This window comes from Ochotona curzoniae, unplaced genomic scaffold (genome assembly GCF_017591425.1).
Source record: "Ochotona curzoniae isolate NIBS_2020 unplaced genomic scaffold, NIBS_Ocur_1.0 contig_1071, whole genome shotgun sequence".
NCBI classification, from domain to species: domain Eukaryota; kingdom Metazoa; phylum Chordata; class Mammalia; order Lagomorpha; family Ochotonidae; genus Ochotona; species Ochotona curzoniae.
Window position 1 is genome coordinate 7077063 of NW_024464939.1, and position 17542 is coordinate 7094604.

Sequence of the window (17542 nt, forward strand, 5' to 3'; positions counted from 1 at the left end):
ATAATTAAAAGACAAGTCAAACTAAATCATTCTGAATAATCTTGTTCAACTTTATTTTGACTTGGATGAGTCCCATATATCTAGTAACTTATTGAAAACAGGCTATATTAAATGAAAGCTGGACAAAAAGGACAACATTGTTTTATTTCAGAGAATCTGCAAACATTCTTTTCAGCAATATAGGCAGAAAAATTCAGAAATTATAATTTATATAGGATACTAATATATAATGGATCAAGAGAAGAAAATACAGCTTAAGAGAGTATTTGGGTATTACTGGGGCACAAATTTTTTGATAATTAATATGATTGGTGCAGGAATTTTTGTGGCCCCCAAAGGGGTCCTAGAGTACTCGCGCATGAATGTGGGGCTCTCCTTGTGTATTTGGGGTGTCTGTGCCGTATTGTCCATGGTGAGCAGTCTCTGCTATGCGGAGATAGGCGTAACCTTCCCGTGCAGTGGGGCTCATTACTATTTTCTCAAGAGATGCTTCGGCTCCTTGATCGCTTTCCTGAAACTCTGGACAGAAGTGTTTGTGGGGTCGGGGGTGGTCGCTGGCCAAGCCCTGCTCTTCGCCGAGTACAGCATCCAGCCTTTTTATCTCAGTTGCCCTGCCCCCAAACTACCAAAGACATGTCTAGCACTGGCCATGCTGTGGACTGCGGGGATTCTGAACTGTCGCGGTGTGAAAGAAGTGTCTTGGCTGCAGACAGTTAGCACGGTGCTCAAAATGGCCATCCTTGGCCTCATTTCCCTGGGTGGAGTGCTGCTGCTGCTGAGAGGGAAAAGGGAAAATGTAGGATGGCTTCAGAATGCTTTTGATGCTGAGTTTCCAGATGCTTCCCAGCTGACCGAAGCTATCTTCCAAGGATACTTTGCATATTCGGGAGGGGACTGCCTTACATATGTAGCAGGTAATTAAGGAGTTTTGATTTATTGCATACAATATGAAGTGCACAACTTTTGTTGTAAGCATTAAGTTGTTTAAGTTGGAGCTTTAACTTGAACACTCAATGTTGTTTCTTCCTGGTGACTTTCAGCATTAGTCATGCCATCCTGGCTTTCTTCATCTGCTCTTACTTCTTCTCTCTTTTATCCTAAAGCACTCGATTATTGAAAACTTTTGCGTTTTGGCTTTGTTTGTTGGACTCACAAACGTGGGACCTCTGCTTTACTCTAGTAACTCTTCTGTTCGTGCATGAATGGTGGAGTTGTGAAAATATTCTATTCCCAAGAACCTATTATTAATCCAGGAATATAATGCAGTCTTACATTGGTTTGTCTTGTGAATGGATGCCATACACTTAGGCTCTTATTTTTTTTATGTTGTTATTTTCTGGTTTAATTGTATATTTTTTGGCATTTTTTAGTAGTTTTTTTGTATATTTTGTTATAGTTTTTCCTTCACTGATGAATGTAAAGTTTCATGTATAACAACAATAAGTTATAAATTTATAATAAATTATTTCATATAAATTTATATAAATTATTATAAATTTATAATAATAAATTTTAGATCCAATTGACCCTTGTGAATCTTTCACATTACTGATGAAAATAAGTTTCATACATGCATATTTAAGAGTAGTCGTCTTCCAGCAACATTTTGGATGCATCTAAATGGTACTCTAGCGAAAATGCGAAGATAAACATTTGAAATGCCATCTGTAGCCATGGTTACCTGAGCCCCAAAGAGGCTTGCTCTTCTCCCACGGCAGACTCACTCCACGAGCGAGCACCTGAAACAGGGACTTTCCCAATGGCCACACGGGTCTTCTTCCACAATGAGCAGCTGACTGCTGGCTGCTGAGCTGCATGCCCAAGCAGAACCATACCACCCTGATTTGCTCAGTATGTCACAGCTGATTTCTGCATAGCACTTGCACTGGGGTCGTAAGTATTTGTAAAGGGAAGAGAATTCCAGATATTCCCTGGAGCTAATAGCCATGCAAGGACATGATTTCCCCCTTCATTCTCAAAGCCAACGTCTTCCTTGAAGTTGTACATCTTTTCCTGTCTGTCTCCTCAGAACTGCTCACTTTCCTTTGTGTCAATGTTTTGCCCTCAACTGTAACTTCTTTACCAGTTCTTTCCTTTGACATTTGCATAGCAAGCAGATGCTTGAAACACATTTTTTTTTTATTCTTCGGAATTCAACTCCTCCTCTCACTCTGAAACCCCTTTGTAAAAACTTACGAGTTGGTCATTCATTAAGCTGTTCCATCAGCAGTGATACTTTTAAACACTGACTAGTAAACTAGTGCAAGATGAGTAAGGTGCATTTTTACCTTATGAAAGTTTGAAGTCGAGTAGAAGAGGTAGTATCTATATTCCTGTAGGAGCTCTGTCGTTTACCTGCTGTGGGAGATGTCTTCCTGGCTTATTTCTTCTCTTTTTGAAATGGAAATCATGGTTTTAAACAAGTCACTAAGATCCTGTGATCTATAAATAAATAATGGCATATAGTATTTAAGAAGAAACCAGAAAAAGAAATTAAAATTACCGTGAATAGAAGGAAATGTCACTTTTCACTGTCATTGATTGAAAATGGAGACAATTTGCACTGATTCAACACACACACACACACACACACACACACACACTGAAGAAATAAAAAAATGTAAGAGAAGCTGCAGGGCATGCAATCTTTGGAGACTGCAAAGTGGTTTCTATCTGATGGGCTATGTAATGGACATGATTGCTGAGACAGGTATACAGAGAGATGAAGAACAAAATAACATAGGAATGGAGACATGTAATTGGGTAGCGCCGACTTGCAGGAAGTGGGTGGAGAAAGAAGACCCAGTAGCAAAACCAGATTAGGCTTAGAGAATTGCAAGGGAAAATTTCCACATGATCCAAAAGAACGAGTCATTACGATGGTTAGATGCTCCTTAAGATGAGCAGTGTGAGGGTTGATTACAAGACCTTCACTTGTTAAGGAAGAGGTAATTTGAGGGCTTGGGCAGGAGAGGAAAGGCAGTTTGCATTGTTAAAAACAGGTCTGGGGAAGAGAAGGCTGTGACGTGTCCCACCCAGTTTGCAACTAAATGGGTCACTGCAATTTCAGGGACTAGCATGCTGAACAAAACTCATTTTTCAGAAGATCAGATATATCTGACTTCTATTTTAGCCAATTGAATCATATTCCATTGCCAGAGTATTTCATTGTTGGATGATTATTTTCTGCTGACAATAGATTTGTAAATGCATTAACCTATAAACTGACATAAAGTGCTTTGCATACAGCTGACAGAACACACAAAAAAACAGAGGAATTTCGGTAGGTGTTTGGGTTGTTAACATGCTAAGAAAATTTTAAGTAAAATTAAGACATAAATAACACTTATGCATATGAAGTTACTATTTGTAAGCTGATGATAATATGTGATTTAAGAACACTTATTTTGAGACTTGAAGGCCAAAGGATATTCACTACTCGTCTGGTTATTATATCCTTTTATTTAAACTAATTCTAATCTCTGCCTTCTCTCTGTAAATCAAGTACATAGTGAGAAGGAGCAGAGATCTGTGGTTTACTTCCCAGATGCCTGCACAGCTGGGTCTGGGCCAGACTAAAGCCAGGAGTCAGGAATTAGGAAACAGGAGCGCCATGCCTCTGCTATGCTGGCAGGGACCACAGCAGTTGCCACCACTTTCATTGTCTTCCCAGGTGCATTAGCAGAAAGCTAAACTGGAAGTGGGACAGGTGGGACTTGAACTAGCACTTTGATTTGGGATACTGGCACGGCATCCGAAATGCCATGGCTTTGGAGAACGGCTTAGCTAACTGGGTCCCAGAGCCGATCCTACTTTTTGATTCCTGAGGATGTGTGGACTCCATGGGAGCTCATATGCTACCTTTCATTTTTGTGTTCTTCTTAAGAAATTTTGCCATCTATGGGAAACATGAATTTTCTTCTTTCTTCTCCTTGTAGCACCTGACTCAGAAATGGGCAGATATGATGCGGTGCCCCCGGTGTGTGTAGCTGGGGGATGAGAAGAACCCAGCCCAACATACAATGCATGAAAGCAGTCTTACAAACAAAATTTAAGAAATAACTTTTTGTTCTTTTATGTATTGTAGGGGAACTGAAGAAACCTAGAAAGACAATTCCCAAATGTGTGCTTACAGCAGTCCCCCTAGTGACCGTGGTGTATTTACTGGCCAACATCTCCTTCCTGACTGTTCTGACACCAAGGGAGATTCTGTCTTCAGGTTTGTGCACAAGTGACTAAGGCAATAAATAACGTTAGTCCTGCTAAATATGATTGTGTCAGCCAGGACTGCTGTTTGGTGTTCATTATTCTATATACAGAAACAATGTGTGATTTTCTGAATAACAGAGAACCAGAGAGAATAAATGGGCTTAGGAAGATTTCATATTCAAATAAGGTTATAACTTTTTCCAGGAATATGAAAAAAGTATATAGAATGCTGACGTTTGGGGTAGATTCAAAATATTTGTGTTCCTTTCAGAATCTCTTTTCACCATAATAACTACGCAATCAGAATTTATACCACTGGGGCCCAGCACAATTGCTGGATTGGCTGATCCTCCCCTTCAAGCACCGGGATCCCATATGAACGTTGGTTTGTATCCTAGCTTCCCATCCAGCTCCCTGCTTTTGTCTTAAGAAAGTAGAAGAGAATGGCCCAATGTCTTGGGAACCTATATCCATGTGGGATATTGGGAAGAGGCCTCTGGCTCCTGGCTTCGGATTGACTCAGCTCCAGGCACTGAGACCAGTCGGGGAGTGAACCAGTGGCTAGAAGATCTTTTTCTCTGTCTCTCCTTTTCTCTATAGATTTTTGCTTCCAATAAAGATACATGTTTCAAAGAGAAATAAATAATTCATACTAGTAAAACTTTCAAACCACTTGATTTTAGTATTGCGATACAAAGGATAAGCTTGAAAGGTAGGGTTTTAGAAGTTGATAGAGTAAATGTTTATCATTAATTGACATATAGTTAACACTATTACTATGTATAAAATGGTATAGAATTTTTCCACAAATAAACCTAACATTTTTGACAGCAAGCAGACCTGAATATATTGGAAATCTGTAAAATTCCTGTCTCAGAATCTAAACTGTGAGACAAAGAATAGAACAACTGGGACAGGTGTTGGACATGATGTTAAGCTGCCATCTGGCATGTTGACATGTCATATCAAAGTGTTTGTGTTGGAATGAAACCTCTGCTTCCCATTCCACTTTCCTGCTGCCATGCCTGGAAGATGGAAAATTATGGTCAGTTACTTAGGTCTTGTCGCCTTATGTCAGAGAGCTGGACTGAATCATGGGCTCATGGCTTTCACTTGCTTCAGACCAGGTGGTGGCAGTCATGTGGGGAGGGACTCAGCCTAACAGAGGGTCTCACTCTCTGTATTTCATCTCTGTCTCTCTGTGTTGATAATAAATAAAATGAAATCTTAAAAAAGAAGGAAAGAATTTGTAGAAGTAATTACTAATAAATTGTGGCAATCACTTGGGGAGGTACTTTTCTAATGTTGTTCTTCGTTAAAAACGTATGCACCTTTACACTCAAAAAACTTACTCTAGACACTTCCTCTGAGGAGAACTGTACAATCGTTAAGGATTAAGAGTGCTTTCATTGAAGTACATTTTATATTAGCAAAAATGTGCAAATGAGAGCAGATGTTTAGTGGTTAAGATACCTGCTTCCTCCTTCAGGGTGTCTGGGTCCAGTTCCTGGTTTTTGCCTTGATTTTGGCTTCTTCCTAATGTGGATCTGGCAGCAACAGTGAAGGCTGAAGCTATTGGATTCTTGCCCCTTGAGTTGGACACCGAAGTGGTTTCTGGCTGCTGCCTCCAGCATGGCCCAGCCCCAGCTGTCACATGCATTTGGGTTGGGAAAACCAAGCTTGGGATTATTCTCTCTCTGCCTCTCAAATAAACTTAAATAAGATAATTTTTTAAATCCTGAAAATCACTTGTTACTCTATCAAGATGGACTGGGTAGATTATGAACAAGCATAGTAGAATGTTGAGAACTTGCTAACAAAAATGGAAAGATACATAACGTTGTCATATGATCAAGATATTCTGCAAAGTGAAAAAGGAAGCCAAGTGTAAGAGTACACACAGACACATGCGTGTACACAGGTGCAGCCCTCATGGGTGCTAATACACTCGTCGAAATTCTGAAAGAGAACCCATCAGGTGTTAATGATAGTTATCTTTGGCTTACATGAATGAGAAAGGATGGGGTGGGGGAGGGGATTATTGTCTCCTTTATGTTCTTTAATGCCATCTGGTTTAATTCCTTTTAAAGATTTATTTATTTTGATTGGAAAGTCAGATACACAGAGAGCAGATACAGAGAGGAAGATCCGTCCATTGATTCACTCCCCAAGTGAGCACAATGGTCGGTGCTGTGCCGATCTGAAGCCAGGAGCCAGGAGGTCTTCCGTGTCTCTCATGGAGGTGCAGGGTCCCAAGGCTTTGGGCCATCATTGACTGTTTTCCCAGGCCACAATCAGGGAGCTGGATGGGAAGCGGGGCCACTAGGATTAGAACCGGCGCCCATATGAGATCCCGGTATGTTCAAGGCAAGGACTTTAGTCACTAGGCCATCGCGCTGGGCCCTATTTGGTTTACTTTTTTAAAATTATTTTTTATTTTTTGATGATTTTTACATAGTTAACTAGGGTAAAAAGAGACAGGGGCTGCAGGAAGGTGGGTGAGACCATTGTTTTCACATTTTCTCTCTCTCTTTTTTTGTTTGTTTTTTCCTTCCTGTATCTGGGGGGAAGGGAAGCAATAAGGGGAGAAGCCACACTCAGCCTCTCAAAAATCTCTGTACCTTGGAATGCAGGGCAGCCACCTGACGTCATCCCAGGATCTCCGATGTGAGACATGCTCTGAAGGTCCTGCTAAAGCGGTCTTGATAGTTCAATAGTTCTGTATTGCTGCTGATCTTACCATTCAATGATGATGTAATCTCTCCAGAATCCTTTGGTTGACACAGTCCATCTTAGAGTCTCTGCCAAGATTTTTACTGTCAACACTTTGCTGGCAGTTGATCAATTTGTTCTGTGCTCTATCCTCTGTTATGGTACCAAGTGTTCTCTGCAGGTTCCAGGGTTATTGCCATATCCTCCATATGCACCTGGATATTCTGTCCACTGCTCTGTCTAAGCCACTGAGGAGGACCAGCTCTGATATTTGCACTCCACAGTCAGAACATGCAACCTGCGATTTTCTCAGTGGTTGGACTTCTTTGTCCAGCAATTCAGTTTGGGGGGATTCCCAAAGAAACCTCATCTGAGGTGATCCCTGACCTGATTCTTGTGTGTGGATGTGAATACAGGATCTGGCACAGTTCGTTGCCCACATTGGCCTACACTTACACCGTGAGTTGCAATTGCTGTGTCGGTTCTGCCTCCAGCCCTGTCTTTTACACAAACTAATAGATGTTGCAGTCCAGCCCGATCCTATCCACACACACTCAGTCCTCACACAAACCAGTGGGAGCTGCAGTCTAGTTGGAGTATCCTGCAATAACCCCCACCAGTCCCTCACCTCCTGCCCTGATTCCCATGCTTACCAGTATGTACAGCAGACTGGTCCAGTCTGTTCCACATCTCATTCAGCTCTCTTACATGTCAATGGACATTGAAGCCTAGTTCCACCCAACCAGCCCCACTATTCAGTCCATACTGGTGGTGGCAGGTGCTACTCTCTGTCTAGCCATGCCTGCTCTGGTCCTGGTTTCCATGCTCACTAGTGGAAGTTACAGCCCATCAGAGAAGTGCCCAGTATTTCCCTGACAGACTCATTCCTACTCCCGGACCTTGCACTGTCCAGGTGGTTCTGCAGTTGAACTTGACAGGATTTGGTTCTTATGCCAGCATTTGCCCAGGTGATGCTGCGGCAAAACCAAACCAAACCATACCCACTCTGACTTACACATGAACCAGTAGATACAGTCTGCCCAGTCTGACTTGTTCCTGATCCAGCTCACATGCAGGCCAACAGGTGCTGTATCCCAGCCCAGCCTGATCTGTCCCATCCCAGCTCTCACACTCAACAGTGCGAATGGTGGTCCAGTAGGTGATCCCCATGTAGCCCTTCTACCAGGTTCGCCTCCTACCCCTGGGTCCCACGTGTGCTGGTTAGGCGCTGCGGCCTCATCTGGTGTGGCCTGCCTTGCCTCAGCATTTGTCAGTGGATGCTGTAGCCTGCTTGGCTCAGCCTATCCCCAATTCCAATTCATGCTGGTGGGGGCTACAACTTAGCTCAGCAAAGCATATGTAAAGAGTCTTTAAAAAATTTATAGAAGCATATATTATAAAACATTTTCCATGGCTCTTTAACCATTTGAACACCAAAATATACAAATTTCATTTTCATTTTCTACAATCTTTTTGAAGCATCTTTGTATGTCATAATTTAAAAAGCATGTGTTCAGAGAAGCAGAAGGGGAAAAAAATCCTTTTTGGGCTAGAACTTGCAGAAAGATGTAAATTTTTGTCAGCCAGTAGTGAGTGACTTGTGTTGCTATAGGTTCCTTTGGTTACATCCAATCATGTTTTAAAATGAACATTGGGAAGTTGACATGTTTCCTATGTCTTTCTGGAAAAAAAATCTTAAACATGTGGGAAAATGGGTGCTGTGTAGAGGTAGGTATAGTTAGGAGAAACAACCAAAAAATATCTTAATTGAGATGAATCATAAATAAGTCAAGAAATTTTTTAAAAAAATATTTATTTATTAAAAATTATACTTGGAAAGAGTGTGGGGAGAGAGATAGAAAACGATTTTCCCTACATTAGTTCATTGGTTGGGGCTGAGCCAGGCTGAAGCCAGGAGCCAGGAGCTTTTTCCAGTTCTCCCCCGTGGGCCAGCTTTCTCTTTTCCCATATCATTAACAGGCAGCTTGGTCTGAAGTGGAGCATCTGGGACACAAACCAGAGCTGTATGGCATGCCAGTTCTATGGGCAGCAGCTTTGCTGGTTACACCCCAATGCCAGCCCCAGGAATTATTTTTAAATAAGACTGAGTGTAGCCCAATTGCACTAAAGTACAATGGCTCTTGCGGCTATTTAAGTGGATTAAAAAGATAAAAAAAAATGTTTAAGAATAAGAATCCTTGATGGCATGTTCATTTTGTCATGTTTAAAACATCTTACTATTTGTTTTGAGCCAATTCATTATGTCTTGAGTTTCCCCTAGAAACCAAACTTGGCACAAAGTCCCAGTGATCCTAAGCCCTGCAGTCTCACTCTGTTGAAAAACTGAGAACTTGTTTTTCTTTAATGAAGGAATGATGTGTCGCATAGCATGATCTGAACTCTGGAGGATTCTCATGAACAAGGATTGTTTTTTTCCCATAGTGTCTACTGATCTATATTGCATTAGCGTTCAAAAATTCTTTTTGAGTAAAATCAGAATGTTTTCTGAAGATTAATCCATAAAAAAGTGTCTCAATTTTTGTGTTATTGATGTATACCATACAATTCTTTGTTGTAGAGTGCTACCCCGTGTATTTCAGTATGATTAGCAGCAATCTTGATCTCTACTTGCCACATACCAGTGCAATTCCTTCCCTTCCCAGTTGTGGTAGCTGAAGTAAGCATCTGGAAGTTGGCCCAGGAGGGGCAACATCACCTGTGGCTGAGAACCCCAATCTAGAATTTAGACAAATCCCAAACATCATCAACAGTTTTATCTGCAGATCATTTGCTACTAGATGGTTGATTTTTTAGGTATTTCCAATTACATCATGACACAAGCAGGTCTTGTGTCAGCAGTGGTGTGCTAACAAAATTAATTATTTTCCCAAGCATTTCCTAAAAATTCACTTTATGTGACTGAGTGAAGTGTTGGCTTTATGGCAAAGAAAAGAATGACCCTTGCCCCCCCCCCCCAAGAAATACCTGTTTTTTTGGGGGGGCGGGGAGACACATAAGCTGGTAACCACATAGCACACAGTTGATGGGAGTTCAGATGGAATCATGCACATGTAAGGAAACAGAATGGAAATTAGATTTCTTAAAAATGTTCTGCTGTGACTTTGAAATAAAATCAAAGTGTTATTATTGTTTTCTCTTTATGAACACATTTCTTCTGGGTTTTCTTCTTTGTTTTTTTTTTTTTTTTTTTGCAGATGCTGTGGCTATCACATGGACTGATCGAGTTTTTCCTTCATTAACATGGGTTATTCCCTTTGCCATTTCTGCCTCATTGTTCAGCAACCTTCTGCTTAATATATTTGAAGCATCGAGGGTAACATACATTGCCAGTGAAGAGGGTCAACTGCCTTTATTGTTTTATATGCTCAATATTCACTCATCTCCACTTTTATCTGTGCTTCTCACTGTCACAATGGCATCCTTTGCGATTGTCTTAACAAGCCTCATTGATTTGATAAACTATCTTTATTTTATGATTTCGTTTTGGTCTGTGTTAGCAATGATAGGGATACTGAAGCTCAGATACCAGGAGCCCGATCTGCCTAGACCTTATAAGGTAAGACTGATCTTTCTTCTTTTTTTAAAATGTGAAATAAAAGATACTCGGTATAACTGTGTTTGAAAAGTATATTTAAAATATCTATGAGTAGATGGTTCATCACTCCACAATTTGTGAACTGCATAGCAATGATCTGGTTTAAATTTTATTTTTACTCTCATTGTGTATGTTTTACTCAATACAAAACTGTGCACTTGGTTACTAGTTATTGAGAAGCACAATACTTTAAGGATCTTGCCAGCAGATGAACAGAAATGAGACTTAGATTTGTCTTCATGCAGGTTCTAGCCTCTTTAGGCAATCAGGTGAACCAGAACCCATAGCATACCACCAAAGGCTCACTGGATAGAGTATGGCTGTCTGAGCGGTCGACAAATCATTGTGGTCAGTTTCTGACTAGAGATTTCTTTGTATACTTTATTTAGCCACTTACTCATACCAGTGTGTTCCATGAGCAGGGTCAGACTTTGCAAACAGGAGTAAGAACAGGCATGAAGAGGTCACAACAGATGGCATCTACTATCCTGAAACATAAACTTCTCTTGATCATCAGCAAATTCCTGCTTTTAATCTTTGCTTTATAAAGATTTATTTATATTTTTTTTATTTATTGGAAAGTCAGATACACAGAGAGGAGGAGAGACAGAGAGGAAGATCTGCCCATTGATTCACTCCCCAAGGGACCTCAACGACTGGAGCTGAGCCAATCTGAAGCCAGGAACCAGGAACCTTTTCCAGGTCTCCCATGCAGGTGCAGGATCCCATGGTTTTGGGGCATCCTTGACTGGCTTCTCAGGCCACAATCAGGGAGCTGGATGGGCAGTGGGGCTGCCGGGATTAGAACCGGTGCCCGTATGAGATTCCGGTACGTGCAAGGCGAGGACTTTTAGCCGCCAGGCTACCATGCTGGGACCTAATCTTTGCTATTTTAAAACTTGCCTCCATTCTATATGAGGACAAAAGAGTCACAGGAGAGGAGAAGGTCCTCTAATTACATAAAGTAAAATAAACAAAAACTTGGCAGCTATTATTGGATGGCAGTGATGCTCTGATGATCAGAATTAAAAAATAGTCTTGGTTGGCAAAGTCGCATGGTCCAAGCTATGCTTGGGTGATCAACTTTAATCTTCTCAAAAGGCAGAGACTACTGTGACCTTTGTTTTGCAGATGAGGAAACAAGTTTAGGAGAGACAAGTCACTGACTCATGCGAATGCAGCGAGGAGTGAGCCAAGTTTCACATCCAGGCGGTCGCTGCAGTTTTTGACAGCACAAAAATAAAAGCAATAATGCTGGGACCAACTTCAATTGACACAACTTTCATCTTCCCTTTTTTGCCTTCCATCCGGTCATCCCTTAACTATTGTGCATTTGAGTACTAGTTACTTTAACTAGTACTAGATTTTAAGCACCTTGCTAGGGTACTCCAAGTACTCAAACCAATAAGACTTGGCTTCTTAGTTTTTAATATATAAAATGAGAATCAACAATATCTTTTAGAGATATTGGATATATTAAAACAGGCTAAGGCATGCAGAGTCTGACACTGATGGTGATAATGATTATTTAGATTATTGTTTGGCAAAAAGTTCCATAAGATTGAAAGGAAGGGCGACTTGAAGTGCAAAGGATTGGAATTCTGTCTAAGATACCCTCAGGAGTGCTCTCTGTCTTATCTCAATTATTGTTTAACAGGTACAAAATAAGGTGACAGGTTATTTTTCTCAAGGGTATTTCCTAATTAAAGGCATATTCTTAATGGATTAAGCTTAAATAAATTACTCTCTTAAATGAAAGATTTCAAAAATTGTGACTAGGTATCTTTAGGGTAAAATCCTATCTGGAGTGAGCATTTGGCTCAGTTTTGGGGATGCTATTTGGGACACTGTGTCCTCTGGAAGGAATGCCTTCAGGGAGTTCCTACTCTGCTGCTTTCCATCCAACTTCTTGCTAATGCATTCTAGAAGGTGACGGATGGTGACGCAAGTAGTCGATCCCTGTTACTCACGTGGGAGGTCTGAGTGGCGCTCCTGTCTCTCTGGGCTTTGGCCAGGCCCCGCACAGGCTGGGCATCAGGAGAATGGAACAATAGCAGGGAAATTTCTGTGTCTCTGTCTCTGCTTTTCAGCTAATGTGAAAATAAATGGATATTTTAAACAAACTTACAATCCACAATTGTCATTTCTTAAAAAAAAAAAAAAGCTCTCTTAAACACATCTCAAAAATGTCTACCTACAGCATTTTCTCACCATATTGGGTGATGGTAACTATAAAACCCTTGAAATCCTAACTCTGGCACAGGTAGCAGCGATTGGCCTTTAAGGTTGTTGGCAAAAACAGTTCCAAAAATCAAATGAAAATAGGAATTGTTCTGGCCAAAGTGTTTGTCTTAGTTTGTTTTCTTTCTTAGTAGGCTGAGCTTACAAAGTCATACTATTTGCTTATCCATATTTACCCAAGTAACAAATGGTCTAAAGAGAGCCTTGTGCTTTCATAAGGAATTTTATGCTGTCCTGAAATATTTTCAAGGACAATGTGGGGACCTCCGCTGGCCCCTTGAAATGACTCTGAGCAGATGCTTATTTTGTTAGCAAATATTCACAAGGAATTGCACCCACAAGCACTTGAGTTTTGAATGCTCATTTTCACCAGTCAACATCTAGCAATGAGTGTTTCCAGCCCTTCCTCTTACTCAGGGTTTAACCTGTTTATAGGCCAAAAGCTTATCTAACTGCGGATCTAGTTCAGTCTTTTTTGTATCATTAGTTTGTATCTTAAATTTTGCTTATATGAATTTATCGGTATTACATGAGTTTTTAACTTTCTTCAAATGTTTCTCTTTCTAGGTATTTTCACCATTTATATTGGTAACAATGGCTGTCAGCCTGTGCTTGGTTCTTATACCGTTGGCTAAGTCTCCAAAAATGCATTATGTCTATGTGCTTCTCTTTGTTTTCAGTGGACTTCTGTTTTATATACCTTTCATACACTTTAAATTACGATCGGTTTGGTTTGAGAAGATGACTTGCTATTTACAGTTATTATTTAATGTTTGCTACCCTGATAGATCTGACGAACAGATGTCAGAAGCAGCCACTTAAAAAATACCTGTATCAAACCTACCAAATTCCCAATAAAGATTAAGCACATGATGGAGTAGCAATGATAAAATTCCTATGGAAGCTTTGTTTTTCTCACTGCAAGCACATATGCTAAAGTGCCCAGGAGACTAGCTCAACTGGCTAATCCTCATTTTACAAGCGCCAGGATCCCATATGGGTGCCGGTTCGTGTCCTGGTTGTACCACTTCCCATCCAGCTCTGCTTGTGGCCTGGAAAAGCAGTGGAGGATGGTCCAAAGCCTTGGGACTCTGCACCCATATTGCACACCTAGAAGAAGCTCGTGGCTCCTGATTTTGAATTGGCTCGGCTCTGACCATTGCTGCCGCTTGGGGAGTGAACCAGTGGATGGAAAATCTGTGTCTTTCATTCTGTCTGTAAATCTGACTTTCCAATAAAAATAAACATAATTTTTTAATGTCTAGGACATAACCTGGCTTTAAAATCATAAAGAAATGACTATCCATGACCAAAACTATGTGTTATTTCGTAATAGCATTGTCTTTGCATATAGCTTGACATACTGATGAACTCTCACCCATTCTTCCATTTTACCCATCTCTTCTCCTTTTTACTGATTTTGTGGTGAACTTGTAATGTAAGTTAATAAACAAAAAAATAAATAGCATGCTCTTTCCATTCTTCCTGAGTCTTTCATTGTATGTTGATTTGAAGAAAGAAAGTATAATTTCATTTTTTCCTATTAGCCTTTCCCTTCTAGTAATAGCAGTAGTTTTTAACCTAAAAGCTATTTTGGAAGCATGAATTTTTAGGTTATATTCCCTTGATGGTTTTCTTCCAATTCTAAGTTGCCTTAGATGAAACTTTACTATGTCTTTACTTGATTAAAATATGACCTAGTTAACCCCCACATATAAACTGTGTGCTGTAAGTGGCAGTGTCTCTGCTGTCATACGGATCCAACATTTTTCAATTTAAAATACTGTCTTCTTACTGGAGAATTTTTTGGGTAAGATTTACTTGTTTTTATTGGAAAGGCAGATTTACAGAGAGAAGGAGAGAGAGAGAGAGAGAAAGATGTTCCATTCACTGGTTCACTCCCCAAGTGGCCAAATGGCTGGAGCTGAGCTGATCTGAAGCCAGGAGCCAGGAGCTTCTTCTGGAGGGTCCCAAGGCTTTTGGCCATCCTTTACTATTTTTCCAGACCACAAGCAGGGAGTTGGATGGGAAGTGAAGTAGCCAGGATACAAATTGACACCCACATGGGATCCCTGTGAGGTGAGGATTTTAGTCGCTGATCCATCGTGCTGGGCCCTTAGCCGAGGGCTTTGAGGGATCCGGAGAACACAGTGAGAGATGCGGGAAGGTGCTTGGCTCTGTGAGCCGGCCCTGCTCTTCTCTCTTCACCCTTCAGAGGTGGCATCCTCAACACGCTTCTTGGCTTGCCAAGTTTGAAAAGTTATCCCCTGGTGTGATGATTAACTTCATGTATCAACTCGTTTTGGTCACAGTACCCACATTTGAGCAAACAACATTTTAGATGTGCAGGAAGCAGGAGACACCTCCCAGCAGTGACAAAAAGGGTAGGATCAGTTTTCAAAAGACTGAGCCAGACTGGGGAAGCACAGTCAGAACCGGGTTATTCTCAGCCTGAGACCTTGGCATCCATGCCAACAGGAAGACCAATGGAGTGCTTGTCAAGCAAGAAATTTTTTTAAATTGTTCTTCTTTTCCGCGATACAATTTTGTAAGTGTGGGGTTCATCTCCTCCCCTTCCATCCCCATCTTCCTATTTTCCCCTTCTTTATTTGTCTCCATGTCATCTCAAAAGCATATTCGCTGAGTTTACAGTTACAAACTTACTTATCTGATATTGAAACGCGACTTTACCAGGTAGAAAACATAATTTCATAATGTAAAGATATATTTATAAAGATATATTTATATTTCATCAAGAGTCCTACTATTATTTAGGAGTAAAGATGCATACTATTGTAGTACCTTTATTTCCCAGTATGTTAATCTCTCTTGTACAGTTCATACATATGCATATAAATATTTGTATGTGTATGAAATAAGCAATATACATAATATATACATTATATACAATGTGTAATAAGAAACAATTCTTATTTCTATCAAAATTAAGAACTTTAATTTTGTATGAACATTTTGAAGCACCCTTAGTTAACTTTTCAGTATCTTCTGTTGGCTCATATATACAATATTTTCATGCATTTCTGAGGATAAAATAATAGTATTTTTGATTTTTAAAGTACGATCCTTTTCCACAAATTTGCCTTTACAAGAAAATAGTCATTTGTTTATTTAATTTTAAAAAAAGCAGAAAGGGATAAGCCAGGCAGCAGACAGACAGTCATTCTTCCATCCACTGATTCACTCCTTAAGAGGTCTCAACGGCTGAAGCTGAGCCAATCTGAAGCCAGGAGCCAGGAGCCTCTGCTTGGTCTCCCACACAGGTGCAGGGTCCCAAGGCTTTGGACCACCTTTGACTGCTTTCCCAGGCCACAAGCAGCGAGCTGAATGGAAACAGGGTCGCCAGGATTAGAATTGGTGCTCATATGGGATCCTGGTGCCTGCAAGGCGAGGACTTTAGCTGTAAGAGAGGATCTGTCTGATGTATACTTTATAAGATTGTCTTCCTCAGCTAAAAAACAGAAGATAGAGAAAAAGCATCTATTGCTGCTTTGTTGAATTTTTTCATGTGAAGATGTGATGTTACAGGGTGTGCCGGCTATCTGGTGACCCTGTAACCAGGGTCAGGAGAATCATTAAGAAGCAGACAGAGCCTTCATCAGATGGAGGCCTAAATTGAATCAGCTCTGGAGTTGCCTGCCACCGAACTTCTTTGCTGTTACTGAATATGCTTATTGTTTAAGACATATTTACCCAGTTTTTCTGAGTCAAGTCAAGAATATTTCCACTGTGAATTTTATGGTGCTTAATGGTCACTGAAAAATGACAGATGTAACTGATCTGTTTACATTGGGTTTATCATCCACAAATCAGAGTTAATATCCACTGCTTAGGTTTAAATGATTATTAAGGAAGAGATGAATTTACTAAAAATGAGAAAATGTGGCCAGGCAGTTGCCTCGGCCATGAAGATACTCCCTGGGATGCCGCCAGCCCCATTAGAGTGGCTGGGTGAGGGTCCTGGCCCCATTCCTGATTCCAGCTTCTTGGAAGTGCACACTGGGAAGCAGCAGGCGATGGCTCAAGCACGTGGGTTCCTACTGTCTTAAGGGAGAGCTGGATTGAGTTCTGTGCTCCTAGGCTGCTGTGATCATTCGGGGAGTGAGTCAGAAGATGGAAGATCTGTGTGTGCCTGTGTGTGCATGTGTGCCCTTCATAGAGATAAACTTGTTTTTAAAATAAGGAAAAGCATTTTTCTTAATGCCTTCTCTATGGTAAGCTCTAAATAAGTGATAGTTAACACTGTTTTACTTTAATCATAACGTCCTTTTTTTTTAAATTTTAATAACTGTCTAGATAAGACCCATGATTCGGCCATGTTGAGGTTATGCATTCTGGAGGCATGAGCAACTATTTTTTTCATGTCCAATGGCTAGCACATTATAAATACTTTATGATATATAAAATTTCATAGATTTGATATGTAATATGTTTTACTTAAATATTTGCTTTTATTTGAAAGGCATATTGGCATAAGGCGAGACAGACAGAGAGAGGCCTTCTGTCTGCTGCTTCACTCCCCAAATGATAATAATGGCTGGAGTGGGGTTGATCTGAAGCCAGGAACCAGGAGCTTCTTCCTTGTCTCCCATGTAGGTGCCCAAGGCCATGAGACATCCTTCGCTGCTTTCTCAGGCCATAAGCCTCATACAGAATGGTGGTACCACAGGCAGAAGATTAGCTCTGCTAAGCCACTGCACTGGCCCTGGAACACGTTTTATGAAATTAATAAATAAAATAATAAAC

The 17542-nt window shown here is 40.6% G+C and overlaps 1 protein-coding gene across 1 annotated transcript; it reads left to right on the top strand.

Annotated features, from left to right (window-relative positions):
* The first annotated feature begins 229 nt into the window (after window positions 1-229).
* SLC7A13 (solute carrier family 7 member 13) lies at window positions 230-13600 on the top strand. The gene is made up of 4 exons (XM_040995331.1): window positions 230-914; window positions 4088-4219; window positions 10137-10498; window positions 13346-13600. Exons 1-4 carry the CDS (start codon window positions 230-232, stop codon window positions 13598-13600), a joined length of 1434 nt encoding a protein of 477 aa, XP_040851265.1.
* Window positions 13601-17542: the final 3942 nt, after the last annotated feature.